Source organism: Brachyhypopomus gauderio, chromosome 13 (genome assembly GCF_052324685.1).
Source record: "Brachyhypopomus gauderio isolate BG-103 chromosome 13, BGAUD_0.2, whole genome shotgun sequence".
Lineage (NCBI taxonomy): Eukaryota > Metazoa > Chordata > Actinopteri > Gymnotiformes > Hypopomidae > Brachyhypopomus > Brachyhypopomus gauderio.
Genome location: NC_135223.1, coordinates 21,459,886 through 21,476,977, shown reverse-complemented (window position 1 = coordinate 21,476,977; position 17,092 = coordinate 21,459,886). Strand labels below are relative to the sequence as shown.

Below are 17,092 nucleotides of genomic sequence, written 5' to 3'. Positions count from 1 at the left end.
TCATTAGTGCAGAAAGGAAGAGCACACTCATTTACATATCTCCTGATTGCACAGTATAGTTTAATGACAAAAAAGCCTACCTATGCTTTAATGGATACAACATTAAACCAAATGCTATCATGTAATTTCACCATAAACAGACATGGTATTTCACATTCTCACTCACATTCTCTTTTTGTAATACATTTATCAGTGCAGTATTGCAGAATTTATGAATAATTTTTTTTTATTGTACTGGCTGCATTCATGCAAAGAAGATATGCAAATGCAGATATGAAAAGAAACCTTGGGGTCATAGTGGTACCGTAAATGTGTCTGTAATACATCTGTAATTTCACACGGCTTGTCCTTTCTCTGCAAGCCAGTACTTCCAGAGAAATGTCTTTCAGTGTGAACACAGCAACAAAGACATTCACTGCAGTTCAACCTGTGCTCAATCAAGCATGAGTGTGTCGCGCTGTCATAGACGGTCACCCCACTCTTCTGTTATTAAACATGGAAGACCACAGAATCTCCTCAACCAGTATCTTCTTTCTCAAGCACTGTTCAACACAAGCGTATATGCATCACTCCTCATACGCATAAAATGACAGGCTTTATTAATGTTCACTTTGCTTTCCTCTCTCTCTCTCTGTCTCTCTCTCTCTCTCTAATTTGATCTTCTTCATGTACTGTTTATTTACTCTGTAATTGCTCTCTGCATCAGTCCCCTCTGAATGCTAATAGCTCCATCTGAGACACCCTCACTGAGGTCACTGCAGGGGCGCTGCAAATGCATGTGTGCTTTGTCCTAATGGATTTAATGTCAGTGAGGTTTGGGGATGAGATGAAAACCACAACTGCCGGTCTGCATTGGGAATGGATGCTTAAACAGACGCATGTTAACGGGTGCACAAATCATTGCATCATGCAGGGAGAATCAAAAAGATGGGGTGACGGACTCGGATTGCTTTCGATGCTTTAGGTTCTACAATGGTCACTCGTTTCATCTACACACACCTACAAAGGCTGATGAAGAAAATGATGAGGGACCCTGGTTGCTCCTCGTCCTTGCTAAAATGGCTCCATCTTTATTATTATAAAGCAAGACAGCTTTTAGATCTAATGACCCTCAGGAAATTCAAAATGGCGTGTTAATGTCTGTCCAGCTAAATGAAACACTGTGCATGCGTATTCTTCAGACATGTGCGAGTCGTTTCATCTTTCCTGTTCAGTTAAGCTCTGAAGAACGCATAGTGTGCCGCTCTGCTCTGCAGTAGTCCTGCTTGTAAAACCTTCATGATTAGGATTTCTCATCCTTTTTGTCTAGATCATATGAAATAATTTTGGATGGATAATAATGCAATGGAACAAAATGAAGAGCATATGTAAGCAAAACTGGGTGTTTTTAATAGCCTATAGCTGCAAAGGTGAAAGGTCTCACATTTAAACTGCAATTCATTTCAAGACGTCCATATCCAATATGTCATCTGTAATGGTCCCTCCACTCCTCCCCCGTATGTTTCTGGTCGTGTTCATCATCATGTGTGTCTATTCCACTCTCCCATGTGTGTGTGTGTGTGTGTGTGTGTGTGTGTGTGTGTGTGTCCGGTTCTCACTCCCACCTTGTGTCTGGTTAGTGTTCAGTGTTGTGTACAAGTCTGTTTTCATCATGGTTGTTTCATTCTGTGCATCACACACACACACTTTCTCTCATAGCTACTACAGTTTTTAGCACTTATTTACAGACTTCAACTGGAATCCCTGAGCAAAGTCTACAAAAACACAAACTCATTTTCATTCCTTTATGTTACATTTCTTTTCAGAACACTACACACAGTTATTTATTTATTGCATTCATTTTGAAAGCACTTCCATTCAAAACCTCACAGTTATAGCAGTTGGCCATGCCTGGTTTTCATGCCTGGTTTTCATGTGTGGACTCAGAATTGAACATTATGTTGGCCTACTGACCTCTACTGAGAAATAAAGAAAAGATGAAGATGGGGAGGAGGAAGTGGAGCTTTGGTCCATTGTAGACCCTGTGAAACTGAGCCACTGTTCTACTGCTTCAAGACATTCAGAAATTAGTAGGCAAAACACAATTTTAAGAAGACATAACACTCGAGTGTAGTCTTCATTTGATGAAAGATCTGCATTGTGTTGTAGCTGGCATTTGTGTTTTGAAAAAATGGGCTACTGTCTAAAAAAAGTGCCCGGTTAAAGTTCTAGAATAAAAACATTGAAGGCAGAGTGATCTACAACCATAAAATGTAAATGCAAATTTGTTAAGAAAGATTACTTCTCACTCATGTATAAGATCCACAAATAATATTTCACACATTCAGAACTTTGCATGCTGAAACTTTTTTTTAGTAAAGGTCTGCAATTTCCACTGCAGAAATTCGTTACTATAGGACAGGCCACAGTCAATCAGGTTGGGGTGTATTTGAGAATGAGGCACAGCACCTTGGGGAAATATGGCAAAATATCTACAGGGTCCCAGTGCTTGGTCTCTGACAAATGCTGGTGTTAGGGCTAAACAGCTGCCTATCTACTGGAATGAGTTGATCCTCCAGGAGCCAGTCAGCATGTGGCTGAATTTTACAGAAAAAAGGAATCTGCACAGGAAAGTTCTTTTTTAGCTCAAGAGGTTATTATCTGCAAAGCGCACATTTTTCTGAAGACATACACAAAGCAAGGAACATTATGAATCCACACAGTCCTAATCAGAGACTGCTTAACTAAGGATTGGAAGACAACAACGATTGTACTTTTCAGTATGCATGCTAAATTCTAATCTTCAAAAGTATGTGGTGATTACCAACATGAAAGGACCAATAAGTTGCAAGGAGTTTTATAAGGTACCTCGTGAAATATACTAATAAAGAATTTTAAAAGCATTGTCCTGCTGAAGTACAGTAAATACAGTATTTATTAGCTGAACACTGAACATAGGAACAACTTTTGAACTGCACTTTTGAGCTGTGAGGATACTTATCTATGTGGGTAAATATTGGCTGACAGAGTGATCTAGCTATGTCAAATGTAGAGGGAGGAGTCAACCTTAAGCAGTTCTCCAAGTCATTTTACTATTGGCTGGGTATTATGGGCAAAGATAAGATGAATAATAAAACGTAAGGCTTCAAAGCTAAAAGGGCATAATTTCACACCGAATCAATTGTTTTAAAGACAGCAAGATGGCAAAGAACAGAGGATGAAGCAGATAGCATGGTGCTTATTAAGGGTCAAATATAGAGCCAGGGGCATCATTAACTCTGGTCTGTGTCATTAAGAGACCGGGAGTGCAACGGCACGTAGATCCCATGTGCTAGTGGCTTTTGAGAAAAAGGAACAGGAAGGAAAAAGCTCTGCTGTCTTCTGTTTATTTCTAAAATAATGCAGACTGACATGATGGTAAGCATGGCATTACAGGTGCCAATAAAGGTGTAATTATGACTATGAATGGAACGTCAAAAGTAGCAACATTATTGTACAGTCTAAAGGATCAAATATTTTTTAGAAATCACAATTTCTAATCACAAGTCAAACCTATATATTAACCGAAATGATATACAACTCATCTGGACTTTGTTTTTAATTAGTACCATAGAAATCCAATAGTATGATCAATTTAGGTTGTCATTTACATTCCAAGGAAAACACGATTTTAAATCAGATCTTATACAAAGATTTTTCCCAAGCTAGAAAATTGTGGTTTTAATCTCATTCGAGACCATGCAGTTTACTAGTGTTGTAGAAAACAAACAAACAAAAACAAAGCAAAATAAAACAAAAAACAGCTAAACAATTACAATGTTGAAATGAAAAATTTTAATTATTTAAAATTATACAAAACTGAATGTTTTGAATACAATCATTTATCACTGATATTGAAGTTTTGTATTCAGTGCAGAATTCAATTAAATAGAAATCAGTGACCAGAGCCGGAGAGGCTAATCGGGAGATTCGGGAGAATTCCCGATGAGCCGGCTCATGTCAATCTCTAGTTTGGGCCGATTGGGAGGGAAAAATAATTTTGGGCCGGATTTGGTCATGAAACTCCCGGGCTGAAAACGTGTCCCACTCCGGCCCTGTCAGTGACCAAACATTGGTGACAAATTGTGACATCACGGGGTAATTTGGTAAAAGTAATTTGGATTTTCAATCATCCAGAATGAGAAGGCGGGCAACTCTTTATTGTAGATGAGGCTTCACACTGGAAGTTAGCAAAACTGTAAAAAATAAAAGAACATATATATAAATATATATATATATATAGAACATATATTAAATATAAAAAATAGTAGCAGCTAAGATACTCTATAGATGCAATCCATGGGCAAATGGTGAGGTGAAATATAGATTACAACATTTGTGTAGCATTTGGTGTTGTATTAGTCTTCCTTACATCTGATAAAAATGAACTTTACTGTTTAAAAACAAATTGTAGCAAACGCACACAACAACAGTTGTACATAAAATAAGAAAGCCCATTATGAAGCAATTTTGTATTTGGAGTTATAAAATGTTCAAGCATCTAAAAGAATATAAAAATGTAGTTCTCGCGGATCTCCAGTACAGGAGAGCACTAACGATAGATGAAGGGTTTTGTGTTTAAAAATACAAAACAATGCAATCATTGGTGTTTTGGAGAGAAGTGCTCGATACCTTCCAGCGGTTTCCACACTCATTACACAGCACAAACGTGGTCATAGGCTCATCAGCACTGCGAGTTTGCACCTGCACAACAGCACAACATTCATACAGACTGATTTACAGTATAATGCCAGGGGCAATATCTGACAGAGAGAACCACTCCTCCATCAATAATAACCTGACGGGGTGAAGCAGGCTGTGGAACACCAAGAAATGCAGGCATGTTACGTGGCAACTGCATGTTTTGTTTGTTATTCTGTCTCTGGAAAACCGGTTCACAGCATAGGACATGTGCTAGGAGATATCGTTGGCTTGCATGTGAGCATAAGTACCCGTAAAGCTTGACAAAACATGCAACATTTTACAAAACCTAGACCTGACCAGCTGAACCCATAATGGAACAAGTGTACCTGGTTGTAAGTGCAGTTCTTCTTCTTGCACTTGCTACACTGCAGCAGGTCAGTTGTGGTGCCGCCGGTCTTTGCCATCTGGTGCTCGCGGATGGCTTCCTGAGTCAGAACATTCCGGAGCTGCTTCAGCTCATCACTAGCCATCTCCTACGTTTAGCAGAGAGCAGAGAACTACTTTTAAGCAGAGAGCTTTACTGAGATCAGTCACAAATACCTCCAATTTTGAAAGTGGACTGTTGAAAGCAATTTTAATTAGTATTTGACTATGTTAAGACCTGCGGCCATGCTAGGCCCTGTGACCATGGCAGGCCCTGTGACCATGCTAGGCCCTGTGACCATGGCAGGCCCTGTGACCATGCTAGGCCCTGTGGCCATGCTAGGCCCTGTGACCATGGCAGGCCCTGTGACCATGCTAGGCCCTGTGACCATGCTAGGAGACATATATTCTAAGATGGAGACTCCCGAGCCATTCGCTGGGACCCCCAGGACTATGTGCATTTTTGCTCCATTGCCGCTCCTGCTACACTTGACTGAGCTAATTAAGGGCTATAAAAAGCAAAAACATTTGGTTCAAGTTTGTGGAAAGAAAAACAGAAAAAAGGACTGTACGTGATATCTGTGGCTTAACAATCACCGGCCTAGGAAATGGATGACCACAAACTCATCTATGTATAGGTCACTTGGGTTTGAATACAGACACAATTAAGGTGCAGGTAAGTGACCTTTGGAAGCGTTCTGCTGTGCACTCTACCTCAGCGGTCATTGTGGCTATGCGACTCAGCTCAATAGCGCCACCTAGGACATTCTTGCGCAGGTTGGGATTCTTGGGGTCCTTCAGGTTGCTAATGCGGCTACGCACTCTGTTTTTATATTTCATATCTGTGGCTTTAATCTCCTGGTAGATATTTAAAGAGCACAGTTAAGGAGGTATATTATGTAAATTGCCATATTACACACTACTCCACAGGCACTGTGTAATACCCACACTTAAATGAACTTTAAACAATGGATTATTTATATGGATGAAATATTTGCCAGTATGAAAGAGAAGTAGCAAAAAAAAAGAAATATCTACACATATTTGTAAAAGTATGTGAAAACCAATAAAACACTTCACATATATATCCACACATAAAGGATATGATCTTCAATTTCAGCTGCCATAGCATCACAGTTTGCTCCATAATCCTTGAAATCATCTGAGAAGAACAACATTTTGTCATTCAAGTGCTAAAAATCATCTTTAAAAAAATTTCGGTGTGGATATCAAGGGTTTGTGTCCATTGTGTACCATCTGTGCGCAGTGCGGCGGATAGCATTTCGATGCACTTGTCCCTAATGGATTCCCCGGTGAGCAGGCGAGGGGAGAGAGCCCCCCCACCACAGCTGAAGGAAGGGGACAGAGGACTGCTGGGTGTGCTGGGGGTCTTTGGAGTCTCAGGTTTACTTTTCCTGTTTTACAGAAGCACAAAAGGCAGAATGGTAATGCCAGCAGACCATGTCCTTAACCTATAGGTCACCTCAGTGTGCAGCCAACAGAATGACTGGAACCTGGTGGAGTTGCAGATGACTGTTCTGAAAGATGGCGGACTGAAAGATGGCAGACTGTACTCAGCTGCAAGACCCATTGTTGAGCTTATAATGATTCACTATTCAATAGAACAAAATGAACCTCTAATTCAGGGGTCTCCAACACGTCGCTCACGAGCTACCAGTAGCTCGCCACCCCTTTCCGAGTAGCTCGCCAAAGGGCCAATGAATTACATATAAATTTGTAAACCTAATTGGTCCCATCGAGAAATCTACTTAAAATTATGTCCAATCAAAATTCACAGTTGTCCCTCCCCTTCTAACACTAAATGATTATTCGCCAATTATACAACAGTTAGTTCACAATCCGACTGGTTGAGAAGTGTTCTAACCCTGCAGATATGTGTGATAACAGCACTCATTCTCTGTATCACTCCGCGGACGCGTTGTCAAGTAACGGCATGTACATATATTCACGATAACACACTCCCTCTCGTGTTCTATTGCTCAATTAGCTGTCAATCAAAAATTTAGACTGCCGTCAATATTGAATAAACCAGGGGTCACCCACGTCATGAGACGCCCGCGGGCTTGTTTTAAAAATAGCTCACTATAGTGCCACGCACCAAAGAGCTGCATCGTTTTTATGTTTTTATGAGACCCCTGCTCTAATTAGACACAAACTCTTCTCTCTGAAATTCTGCAGTGGTGGTATATGAAATGCAGACAATGCTATATCCTCTACATTGTGTTAAAATTATCCATAAAGTCGGTTTGTGGATAATATTTATTTAATATGTTAATTTTATATCCACAGTTTTCTCGTAAAATGGTAAAAATCTTTTGTGGGAGGGCCATAGCATGCCGCATGCTGCAGTTTTGAGCTTTCTCTGCTCTTCTAAGAATGTGTCAATTATGAGTGAAAAATAGATATTAATGCCAAATGCCTACACACAAGATATTGGCTCTTGGCTGCTTGGCACAAAATTGTTTAAAGCTATTAAAGAGTTTTTCTCCGACAGAGAACACATGGTGCCCTTGAGCAAAGATCAAGCCCAACAAACTGCACACCTCAATATTCACTTAATGAGAAACATCTTAGGTATACATACAGGCTGCACAGCCCATTTTGGGGCTGCCAACCACTTTAAAACCACCAGTGACATTAAGAGTGAGACCCCAAGTAACACTGTTGCTCTTTATAAACATCCTATCAGTTCAATGCCTGCAATGCTATGTCATGCATAATTCACATCCAAAACATCTAGTCAACAATGATCCTATATTCAGAAACTGACCAGTAATGAACAGGAAAGAGTGGGTGACTAATTGTGCATGCTGACAAATGGACTCCAGTCTGTAACTGTAAAACAAAAATAATAAATTAATTTTAAAAACAGATCTACTAAATATAGTAGCTGGTGAATATATCCATAAAATGTGGGTCCAAATGTCAGTCCTATCAGCTTGCTGCTCCCCCCCCCCCCAATTTCACACAACTGATCTCAATCATCAACTAATTACACATAATAATTTGAGCTCCTGTACAAAGCCCGAGGGTCCCAGGGGAATGACTGGGGTTTGGAATGACCAATGAGTTCTGTCACAGCTAATGTCCTCCTGACTGGCTTTGGGCTGCAGCCACCCAGTAGTTCCAGCTACAGCACTAAAACTCCACTGGGAAACTGTGAGTCATTAAAAGAGTCTGGCAGTGTGAAAGGAAGAAAGCCTGGAATAAAGTGAATAGATGAGAACAGTACCATCCATCACTGCTGTCGGTGGACAATTTTCTCTGCTGTGCTCCAGGGTGAGATGACTTCGAGCCATGAGACTCTCTCCTGAAGATACAAGTATACAGAAACCTTTGATAATCAATCAGTCATATTTTTACTGATTAGTGCATACTATCAGGACTTTTAACCCCCTGCACTCCTGCTAGGTCCAGATATTGATTCCTCATCTTTCATATCAGTCCTATTGGAGTTATGACGTAAATATGAAATTAGGGTTCTCTACTCAGAGACCCATAAATGAGTGACTAAGAACACCCTAAAAGGGTTTGCAATTCCTTGCCTTTCACACAAGAGCTTCTTAGCTGGGGGTGGTGAGCTTCCAGACTTTGAGTTAGCTACATCTCTTCTAGAGCAGAAAGAAATTATTTATGTTAAAAAGGTGTCTGCTTTTAAAGGTACAATGAGACAACCTGTAGCCAAGGAATTTTACTCAGAGACTAATACTATACCTCTGAGGCTTGCTGTCACTTGACTGACGTCTCTGGCCAGATTTAGAATCAGTGGAGTCTTTCCTGCATTACATTCAGCAACACCAGTGGTGTAAAATGTCTGACCAATAGATGTATCTTGAGTCCAAAGTGTATCTCTTATGTTCAGTGGCGGACTTAGCAATTTGGGGGCTCAAGGCGAATTTAGCTAGGGGGCCCATCAACATTAATATGCGAGAAATAAGTTAGCTAATCAGGGGGCCTCTACAGTGGGCTGCAGTGGGAGGGGCCTAAGGCAGTTGCCTAGCCACGCCTCTATGCAAAGACCGCCTCTGCTTATGTTTCTCGTCTTATAACAAACTAATCAAGTAATCTGAGCCCCAGATCATACTTTGTTTAGGATTTTTGAGCATACCTTTCTTTTTTGCTATCCTGGATCAGTTTTTTAGGAGGCTGCTGTTTGACATCAGGGGAATCTTTTCTGGAGAAAAGAAAAATGAAGCAATCCATCTATACACTGTGAATCCAATTTAAAATGACGTAACAAGCAAGAGCTGAACAAATGACACATGCTCCATCTTCAAACTACCTAAACATGGGCAAATTAATCCATGCACTGATGCTGCCCTCTGCCTTTCATCCACAGTGACACACATCTATTCCAACCTTTCTCTCTTTGCTTCTGCAGGTTGTTTTCTGGGTGCTTTACTGTCCCCCACATCTCTAATGAGAGAGGAATATTACCTCAGTACTCAGAAGACAAACCAGCCTTCATATTTAGCACCACATGCAGATCATTACATTATCTTTCTTGAATAAGAGGAAATCACACATTTTAACATAATGTATTTTAGTAGATAATATGTCTATTTCAGCACACTGGGGCCATGCAGAAAGACAAGCAAAACTTCTCGAGGCTGTCTCAAGACCACAATGCTGGACTTTAAATACTGGACAACTATCAGTGGTGCTCCAAGTAGTGGAAACGACAAACTAATGAATCATGCGCTGAACCTGTCTTTGTGTTCAGATGTCCTCTGCTGAACAGTTTGTCTGGGAGTTGTTGGTGTGTCTTTTCTAAATGCATTATGAAGAGGAATAAATCTGCTATAAGATACAAATAAAAAAGGAAAGGATATTTCAAAAGCTATCTAATCCAACATCTACTCAGGTGCTGACCTGTCTTTCTCTTTGTCTTTCTTCCCATCTAAGGAGGGGCGTTTTGTAGGAGTGGGTGGATGAAGGTGGAGAGGAAGAGGAGGAAGAGGAGCAGCATCAGGATGAACAGCCTCTTTTCTAAAGATCACCAAAAAAAACTATTGATAACCATGTAATCAAACAAACCTTTACATCCTGTGTGTACTATGCCCTCAGATATGTAACATGAGTTTGCGTTATGAAATAAAAAGTAACTATGACAGAATGGCAGTCCTTGGGTTTACAATACTACACCAGCAAAGCTTCATTAAGCATCACTGCAAGCCATCATTAGTACTGAAACATCAAAGGATTCTGAATACAAACACTGAAAACCACTCTAGCTAAAATGGACAAATGTTTACCTTATTGTGATACCAATTTTGGAACTAATCCATAACTACACAACATAACATTTGGGTGTTCCATGCCTATATCCAATTTTGTGCAGTTTTACAATTATATGAGCCGGACTGTGTCCATAACACACTTACTAATTATAAAGTAAGGGTTTTTAACAAATGCTACTGTGCATTTGAAGATGTGTGAATGCAGTAAAAAGTGGCAATTTCAGGAGCTTGTATATGTACAGTTGTGATCAAATTTATTCAACCCCCACTGAAATAAAGTGTTTTGGCCAGTTTGACATTGATTTTGATCATTTCAGTCATCTTATTTACAATTATATCAAAGAGGCACTTATAAATTAGACAAACATAACATAATATTTATGATGGAATAACCACAAATGTCTTTACTGTGCTCACATCATTATCAGTTTTATTCAACCCCCTAGTGACATTATTTTTTAGTACTTAGTACAACATCCTTTTCCAGTTATGACAGCTTTCAAGCGTGAAGCATAGCTTGACACAAGTGTCTTGCAGCGACCTATGGGTATCTTAGCCCATTCTTCATGGGCAAAAGCCTCCAGTTCAGTCACATTCTTAGGCTTGCGCACTGCAACTGCCTTCTTTAGGTCCCACCAGAGGTTCTCAATTGGATTTAAGTCTGGTGATTGCGATGGCCACTCTAGAATGTTCCAGCCTTTCATGTTCAACCATGCTCTAGTGGACTTGGATGTGTGCTTCGGATCATTGTCCTGTTGGAAGGTCCAACGTCTCCCAAGCCGCAGGTTTGTGACTGACTCCATCACATTTTCCTCCAAGATCTCCTGGTACTGAAGGGAATTCATGGTACCCTGCACACGTTGAAGCTTTCCTGTACCATTAGAAGCAAAACAGCCCCAAAGCATAATTGACCCCCCGCCATGCTTCACAGTAGGCAAGGTGTTCTTTTGTTCATAAGCCTGGTTCTTCCTTCTCCAAACATAGCGCTGGTCCATTGTCCCAAACAGTTCTAATTTAGTTTCATCTGACCACAGTACACTGTCCCAAAACCTTTGTGGCTTGTCCACATGACTTTTGGCATACTGCAGTCGACTTTTCTTGTTCTTTGGAGTCAGCAAGGGGGTGCGTCTGGGCGTTCTGGCATGGAGGTCTTCATTATGCAGTGCACGCCTTATTGTCTGAGCTGAAACTTCAGTGCCCACATCTGACAGGTCTTTTTTCAGTTCCTTAGCAGTCACGCGGGGATTTTTCTCCACATTACGCTTCAGGTAGCGCACAGCAGTCGCGGTCAGGATCTTCTTTCTGCCACGACCAGGTAACGTTTCCACTGTACCCTTTAACTTGAACTTGCGAATGATACTTCCGATAGTGTCTCTTGGAATATTTAACAACTTCGCAATCTTTTTATATCCATTGCCATTCTTGTGAAGAGCAATAACCTCTTCTCTTGTCTTCTGGGACCATTCTCTTGCCTTCACCATGCTTGGAAACACACCAGTAGATGTCTAGAAGGAGCTGAGTATCACAGTCCTTTTAAATCTGCCTAATTGGTGCTTATCATGCTTGATTGCTGCTCGTTGACATCCACAGATGTTTTCAATACCTGATGGAAAACACTGGAATGAACCTCTGTTCTTAGGAGTGGTAGTCGTAAAGGGGTTGAATAATTGTGTCAATGAAGAAATCACAAAAAGGCCATTTAATACTTTATGACAAAAAAAATTGATGCTATCTTAGTTGCATTTAGTTCTTTAACAAGTCCTTGTAAGATTTCATTATGAACACAATTACAAATGTGCACTGAATTCCATAAAACCCTTCGCAGCATTGGGGGTTGAATAAATTTGATCACAACTGTACTTGAAGAAAACACTGCATTTGGGTATTTAGTGTTGTCTAACACACTAAACATATCTGAGGTTTTAGGGCTACTGTGTTTTTGGGGGAAAACAGGCAAACAGTAAGTGCCTGACTGAGACGGTAAATAGTTTTGACTGAACATGAATTATGTATATGTACCAGTATTCATAAAAACTGAGTAGGAAAGAAGAGGAAAAAAAAAGATATGAAAATGGCTGTCAACAAGCCAACCTACATTATCAAAGTTTCTCATGGTCACCACAACAAGAACAACTCATTATCACCCAGGACCAAATCCTTGATCCCTTAGTTCAGAGTTGAGATCTCTGACCTGTGTTAAATTATTTGCTATCGGAACAAGTGACATGCACACTGTGCGTATCATGTTTTGAAACTTTCTTCACTATCAAAATAAAGACATCGAAGATGTCTTATATATGTTAACCAGTTCAATTACCTTAACCGGTAGTCTCTCTCTAAAGAGAGAGAGAACCTAGCAAGGGGGTCAACCGCAAATTTGAAGGAGCTCTAAGCTTTAATGGCCGCCGTCATCCAGTCACAGGAAGAACTGGACAACAGCAGAATGTGGATGAATGAAAACAGAGGAACTGGTGTTTTGATGAAATGTCTGGAATCATGGCCATGTTGTGACAGCTTCTCATTAGGATCAACCAAGGCTGTGACTGAACAGTATATCCCAAACCCTACAGAATTAGATTTATTTTTTTTGCATGCACACAGACTGTTGTCCAGTTTGCTAGAATAATCTGTGGTCATATTTTTTTGTCTCCTCCTGGTGTTATCTCTCTATGTTTCTCTTCTATTCTGTTAAGGTGGCGTGTCTACGTTTACGTCTGCCGCCGCTCTGGGTTTTCGGTGCTTTAACATTGGGCCCAGGGCAGTAAAACATTTAATCTTGTACTTGTACAATGTATGATGAATAAATTTGATTTGATTTGATTTGAATTACACTCTATGTCCTAACGTGCCTAACAGTATTACTCCCACACCAAAGAGATGGTCAGATCTGACACTAGCATTTAAAAGTGGTGCAGTATTTATTGATAAAACTAGACTGCAGAAACTGCTGCTATAGAGGATAAAACCAAAACCATTTGACCACATGAAAAATTACAAAGCAATTAGGTAGAGAATAAGAATATATATAAGCCAATCAAACTTCACCTGAGACTTAAAGACTTAAAGTCTTTTATCAACAAACCATCCCCTCACCGATCCTCTGATTAGACAGAAATGACGAAGACAGAAATTGATTGTCAGTTTACACAGAAACTACCTTATAAAACAGAGTTGGCAAATTAGCAAATAGCGCTGTAAATGGTAGATCTATGAACAAAGAAATATTATAGTTAATGCTGACAATGAGAACACATTAACAATGACCATTCAGTTGTAGCAAGCAATCTGAGCCTTAAGCTTACAGGCAAGCACTCAGCACTCCACATGCTGGGGTGAAAACGACAGAGCAGAGAGTGATAGTGTGATTAAAGGAGGACATAGTGTCCGAAAGTAAGTGATTGCCAGAAGGATACTGTGAATTCTACAGACATGCCTTCTTAATGTGCATCTTTGCATAATTTTGCAATGCTAGTTAAATAAGCCACAGACTCCCAACAACTAATGTAGCATTCCTTGCAAGCCTTGACCTCTCTTTCTTGATGTCAAAGGTAGATGGTTTCTGAGAAGAAGGATGCGAATGTAGAGACAAAGGAGGAACTGCACAATGTGGATCTGGAGCCTTTTTCCTATGTGGGAAATAAATCAAGACTCTCTTGATCGATAAGGGAACAGGACAGTGCTGTATGTGAATGACAACAGACATCAACAATCACTAGTTCTATTTCCTGACTGAATGAGGCACACTTGAGCTGTACTTCATCATAGATTGTTTTCTTAACAGCACATTATTAAGGTTCTCTTACAGAGTCTTTATGCCTGTCCAAGACATTTTTTTTTTCAAACAAAGAAGGTCATTCATTTCCAAGAGCATGCAGAAGCCAATTCTGACCTCTCTTTAGAAACCTCTAGAGACGGTCTTTTATGTGGAGAGGAGGAACGAGGAGTATGAGAATGTTGAGAAGGGGTAGCTGTCAAGGTTTCTGCTGAATCTCTCCTGAAAATTAATAAAAAATCTGATATAGGCTTCAGGAAAAAAAAGGTCCCAACCTTCAGCTGTTCAAAAAGAGGTTTCTTTAAATCATTCTCATCTGCTTTTCAGTACTTTATCAAACATGGACTTTATCGTACATGCTGACCCGTCGTTATCACACCAAATAACACGCTGACCTGTCTTTTCTCTCTTCAGGTTGACGTTTAGGTATACGAATATGAGGAGGAATAGGATGGTGAAGGCGGAGAGGATATGACGCCTCTCTCCTGTGTACATAATGTTAAAAAACACTGAGGCAGCAAAACAACAGCACTGTTTTCTACAACTCCGCAACGCAAACATACTATATGATTTTTTTTTTCTCGCTTCACTACCACCTGTACTTATTAAACTTAATAATGTTCATCTGACTTTGAGTCAGCTGTATGAACCCAGTCTCGCATAGGTACATTAAACCACCGCTAACCTCTCTTTCTTTACTTCTGCAGATGGACGCCTTGGATGAGCAGGTGGGTGGAGGACAGGGGCAGCTGGGAAAAAATCAACAGGAGCGTCTCTCCTAAACAGAAGAGTAACCACCCAATTAAAAACCATTCAAACAGCCATGGGAGAGTGATATCATGTTATATGCTGGAAGGACAGCCTGTGGACTGGAGCCGTATATTTATAACTACTTCGTTAAACGTGTTAGGCGGAAAGTGAGTTTATGCGAATACACACGAGAAACTGCAAATGCCACATACCTTCAGATATGTTAATGGATATGGCATACAACCTCAACACTGCTATATATGATTGACACTGAGCTACTCAACCACTATCAGACAATACAAGTTATCACTAAAACTTTTATTTGCTTGAGAATGCTTTGTCTTAAACAGCTAGAGGAACAGAGTCTTCATGTAGTGCACATGCTCGGAACCCCAGCACTAACCTCTCTTTCTTCACTTCTGCAGAAGGACACTTCACAGGAGGAGGATGAGAAGGTAAAGAAGGGAGAAGAACTGTGGAGTCCACAGCTTCAGTCCTAAAGAAATCACAAGCACTCATGAGAAGACTTGTGGCTGTGTTTCACTGTTAATGAACCAACAGCTACGTAACGCAGGAGACCTCTCACCTTCCTCTGTCCTTTGCATGATTACTGAAGTGTTTCTCCTTTCTGTGGTCACTTTCTAGTTTTTCTTTCCTTAGCTCCACCTCTCTTTTTTCTTTCCTGTGTGTAGATATTGCAGCACGATGTTACTTCCGCACTAGCGTGGCTGTGATGAGTGCGTGCGTTTGGCTCTGCGGTTACCTCCACTCTCTATCTGGGGAAGCACCATTGGGAGATTCCAGTTGCTTACTGGCCTCACTTTCACTCTTCACATCATTTGGTCTTTCAGCTTTTTGAGACTGGGTAGATTCTGTAAGAGAAATAATAGAGACATCTTACGATATATACATAACGTTACTAGTATTTTTTTTTTGCTGAATCCTTTATGCAAATATGTGTGTGAACACAGCATACGTAGTAGCCCCCTAAATCCTACCCAATAACCTCTTCCAGTTTTTGATCAGAATCTTTGCCAGGGAGACGACGTCCTCATCTGTGCAGTGCTTTCTTACACCATTGACAGACATGCCAATTCTTGTTTCCTGGAATAATAAAAGCCAGGAAGCCAGTTACAAATAAAATGGCTACTTCCTATATATATATATATATATATATATATATATATATATATATATATATATATATATATATATACATATTTATATATTTCATGTTTTTTTCTGCTCTAGATAGATTGACTAAACTTACCTGAAGTAACTTAAGAGTCATATTGAAGTTTTTCAATTCCCTCAACAGATCAAGAGCACCTTCCTGCGCATATATAAAAGTTGAACAATGAACCAATAACAAGGCTAAACGTATTCATTATCTTCAATTTCACAATGTGCATATTAAAACATATCTAACATATTTAACATGCATTCTTTCCCCTCGTTTCTGTTTTGGAGCCTCAGTAGCGCGCGCCCTCGCGAGTAAACATTTCGGGACACCCAAAAAGCGCGTGAACGTCTTGGCAGCCGGTCGACATGTTGCCGCCTCCGCGACCTTGTGTGCCATGTACATTCAGGAATCATGCGCAAATCTTTTAGTTGAAAATGCGCAACATATGCATCCTTTAGCTACATTTGAAATGAAATCGGTCTATTTATAGTGTGAACCGATTTGTTAGCGTGCACCTAACCCTCAAAAAGGGAAGTAATAAAAATGTACACAATCTTGTCAGACACCTGTTCAGCTTTTGCGTTTGTCAAGCTGAGCGTCGACGGCCAATACGACTTTACAACACGAAACGAGACCGTGTGCACACAGGCCGACCAGTGTGCGCTGAAAACTAGCGCCAAACAGCCTCTAGAACAATAAATATGAGGAAATCCTCAAGTGAAAAAGAGCGAAGCAAGCGTTAAATTGCATTTCTTACCGTGTTATTTCTAGACACCATCTTGTCTAGCTTTTTAGCGATCCGTAATAGGTCTTCCTCTCGTGTCATTTTTTACGCATGAGTTGTGCTTAAAATACAAGACTGAATGAAGTTAAGTGTACTTATGGCATGTGAAAAAAATTACAAATACACGAAATGTAAGAAGTTTTGTTCCCAACTTGAACTTGTTTCTGCACTGTCCGCTCGACCAAAGGGCGGGACTTAGCAGCCCAAGCCAGAAAGACAGAGCCGTCAAACCATCTGGTCAAAATACTCCCGACTCA

At 40.3% G+C, this 17,092-nt stretch overlaps 1 protein-coding gene across 23 annotated transcripts; it reads right to left on the bottom strand.

The window, feature by feature from the left end:
* Positions 1–3,349: 3,349 nt before the first annotated feature.
* Positions 3,350–17,064, bottom strand: tcea3 (transcription elongation factor A (SII), 3). Of its 23 annotated transcripts, none has more exons than XR_013120723.1 (19): positions 16,809–17,064; positions 16,139–16,201; positions 15,867–15,972; positions 15,632–15,740; positions 15,455–15,550; positions 15,272–15,364; positions 14,804–14,896; positions 14,514–14,603; positions 14,236–14,340; positions 13,874–13,972; positions 9,979–10,095; positions 9,814–9,876; positions 9,466–9,522; positions 9,215–9,280; positions 8,821–8,883; positions 8,652–8,717; positions 8,339–8,416; positions 4,651–5,195; positions 3,350–4,214 (listed from the first exon to the last, which is right to left on the bottom strand). XR_013120723.1 is itself a non-coding variant. In XM_076971700.1 (19 exons), the coding sequence occupies exons 1-19, from the start codon at positions 16,875–16,877 to the stop codon at positions 6,162–6,164; spliced, it is 1,677 nt and encodes a 558-aa protein (XP_076827815.1). In that variant the 5' UTR covers positions 16,878–17,062; the 3' UTR covers positions 5,950–6,161. The 23 variants fall into 23 exon arrangements, 20 of the variants coding, with proteins under 20 accessions (XP_076827833.1, XP_076827815.1, XP_076827822.1 ...); XR_013120722.1 differs by lacking the exon at positions 3,350–4,214 and having other exon boundaries at positions 4,651–4,722; positions 5,049–5,195; XM_076971700.1 differs by lacking the exons at positions 3,350–4,214; positions 4,651–5,195 and adding exons at positions 5,950–6,247; positions 6,340–6,500 and having other exon boundaries at positions 8,652–8,714; positions 16,809–17,062.
* Between the last annotated feature and the right edge of the window lie 28 nt (positions 17,065–17,092).